Below are 3,114 nucleotides of genomic sequence, written 5' to 3' on the forward strand. Positions count from 1 at the left end.
TTTTTAGTTGTCCAGATAATTTCTTTCTATTTTTAGTAGAGACAGTATCTTGCTCTTGTTCAGGCTGGTCTTGAACTCCTGACCTCGAGTGATCCTCCTGCCTCAGCCTCCCAGAGTGCTAGGATTACAGGCATGAGCCACCGCACCCAGCCGCAATGGAAAGATTTTTATATAAACCAATATTATTGGTTAAGTATAATTCCTATTCACAGAAGGATTTCCCTGACGCTGCAGTGTCCAAATTTCCAGAAATCTTGCACCTCTAGGCCTTCTTATACCATTTCTAATCCTGTCAGTTTACTCAACTTTTGTCTTTTTTAAAAAAACGTGTTGGTATAAATAGAAAAACACCTCCAAGCCAACAATTATTCAGTAATTGTTAAGATCCAAAACAACACAAAATAAAGTTCATCTGATAAGGCTCATGTTACTATATCAAAAGCTACTGCTCAAAAACGTTCAGTGGCTTCAAAAAATGTTCAGAGTCTTTCTGCACCCCTCTGTGGGCTGTTGCATTGCACAGCCATTCTCTCCAATTTCCACATGTTGAATGAAATGCTATCCGTTCTTTAGGGATGATTCAAATCCTACCTCTTCGGTTGCTACTCATTTGTTCACACCCAGTTCCTGTAGCGCATTGTTAGCATCTATGTTAGGGCACTTGTTACAGCTCCCCTATATCAGTTATTTATGTGAGGGTCTGTCTCCCTCCCTATACTGTGGGCATCAGTAGTCCCCTGGTCCACAGAAGAGGCTCAGTAAGCACACCGCACTGAAGGATATGTATACTCACAGCTTTGCTGTGTCCATAAAGGGAATACATGTTAAGCAGCACCACAGAAAATACCATAGTGAACAGAGAGAACAGGAACAAGCTAGAACAAGGTGCTGTTCTAAGGCTTCTCTAAAAATCCCTGTCCAAAACCAAGTTGAGCCTTACTTCCTCTCTAATGGGGTTTGCCCATGGACCCGGCACGTTCTAGAGACTGTCTACTCTAACACAGACAGAGAGGATGCCACCCTCTGCGCCTTTATGCTCTCCCTGGCATGAGGAGTCCCATCACTGAGGAAAAGGGAACCAATGGGCAGTCTGGTTCTAGGCCACAGACAGGAAGTTCGGGGGGAAGGGGAAACCACAGCAACCAACTTCCTTCAACAGGACAGGTGGCGGTCAGGGGCAGAAAAGAAGAAATTGTGGCCACTAGCTGTCATACACGGTCCTGTCTTCTCTGGCTCTTATCTCTCTCTTTCTCTCTTTTTTTTTAAGAGACAGGGTCTTGTTCTATTGCTTAGACTGGAGTGCAGTGGCACAATCAACGCTCACTGTAGTCTTGAACTCCTGGGCTCAAGTGATCCTCCTGCCTCAGCTTCCCAAGTAGCTGGGATTATAGGTTCATACCACCACACCTGGCTATTTAAAAAAAAAATGTTTGTTTGTAGAGATGGGGTCTTGCTATGTTGTCCAGGTTGCACTGGAACTCCTGATCTCAAGCAATCCTCCCAGCTCGGCCTCCCAAAGTGCTGGGATTATAGGCCCACTGCGCCTGGCTTTTTTTTTTTAGAAATGGAGGAGGGGTTCTTGTTTTGCTGTCCATGCTGGCCTCAAACTCCTGGGTTCAAGTGATCCTCCCATTTCAGGCTCCCAAAGGAGCTGGGACTATAGGCATGCCATTTCTCTAGCAAGTGAACTGGGTGGTATAATTTAAAGGAAAGTGAACTACCAAAATTTTCTCCCTCACAGCCTGAAACTAGTAAGAGAACAATCGTTGGGATTAACCCACAGGCTCCCATATGGGGCCAGGAAGAGGAAGGCCACTTCAGGGAGAAGCTATTTGATCAGTTTGCTTTCCTGGCTGTGTTTTCCAGGGATTCACTCAGGGAATGGGTTTTTATGTGGAAAGGAGGAACTGGAGAGAACCTGAGGTAATTTTGAGGCATGAGGTACTTCAGTGGAAGGACAGGCCTGGGTACGGTGCCACGCCACATAGGGAGGGGCTTACTGACAGGATTGGAGCGCGCATGTGGCCCTGGACGGCTTTGGGCCAAGTAGACCTGGCTGTCCCACTTAGGAGTCATTTGGCCTTTTAGAGCCTCAGTTTCTCCATCTGATGATAATACAGGGTTCTGGTAGGGCTAAGAGATAATGTATGTGAATGCCTTGTGCAATATGTGGTAGGTATTATTATTAATCCAAGTCTCTTCAAAACAACCCCCTGATCCCAACACTGTCAGAAAGTTGTTCCCTGTCTTTACTAAGTCAAGAGCTGTCATCCTTTCACCTGGGGCTCGCCCACCTGTCATAGCAGATGTGCTAGAGAAGGATGGCTTCTGGCTCATGGCCACTGCACCCGCTCCCCAGAGATACAGGAGTAGCCTCTTTCCTATATCCTTACCACAAATGTGCTCTAGGGCCTAGGATGGTGCCTGGCAAACAGGAGGTATGCCTAAGGTACTTCTCGAAGTGAGCCAAGAAGGAACTCGGTCATATGTCCCAACTGACCTTATCAAACCCTCTGACTCCTCCATGTAGGCTGTTGGGCTCCCTGTTAATGGCCAGGTGATACTCCTTCCCATCGACCTTGAACGTTCCTTTGGCGATTCGGTTGGCCACCCTTCCAACCACTGCTCCAAAGTAGGGCTGCTTTTGGAGATACCCTGAAAGGACAAGAAATGACAGTGCTTTCAGAACTCCAAGGCGAAAGCGAGGTGCATGATGCTTCCCGCTCCCTTCTTCTGAGGGAAGCTGCACCCAGCAACAGCTTGGGCATATCGACGTCCTCACGGAAGCACGGAAGATGGCATGTTTTACACGTGGCCTTTTCCTTTTCCAAAAGTAATTCATGTTCGTTATAAAAAATGTTAAAGAACCTTATAAAGCACAAAGAAAAAACTTGAATTCTCCTTAATCTCATCGGTAGAGAGAACCACTGTTAATATTCTTATGCGCATCTATCCTATTGTCTTTAAGGGCATGCATGCGTGCTTTTTTTCCTATTTATAAAACTAGGATCTTAGTACAGCAGTCCCCTCTTATCAGAGGGGGATACGTTCCAAGACCCCCAGTGAATGCCTGAAACTGTGGATAGTTCTGAACCCTATATATATATATATATA

General features: G+C 46.0%; 1 protein-coding gene across 1 annotated transcript in view; it reads right to left on the reverse strand.

The window, feature by feature from the left end:
- GALM (galactose mutarotase (aldose 1-epimerase)) overlaps nt 1-3,114 on the reverse strand; it is a 95,946-nt gene that overhangs the window by 72,637 nt on the left and 20,195 nt on the right. Inside the window, exon 2 of the mRNA XM_012653868.1 lies at nt 2,501-2,655. Coding sequence (XP_012509322.1) covers nt 2,501-2,655 — 155 coding nt within the window. The remainder of the gene's footprint in view (nt 1-2,500; nt 2,656-3,114) is intronic.

The sequence above is a fragment of the Propithecus coquereli genome, unplaced genomic scaffold (assembly GCF_000956105.1).
Source record: "Propithecus coquereli isolate 6110/MARCELLA unplaced genomic scaffold, Pcoq_1.0 Scaffold43, whole genome shotgun sequence".
NCBI classification, from domain to species: domain Eukaryota; kingdom Metazoa; phylum Chordata; class Mammalia; order Primates; family Indriidae; genus Propithecus; species Propithecus coquereli.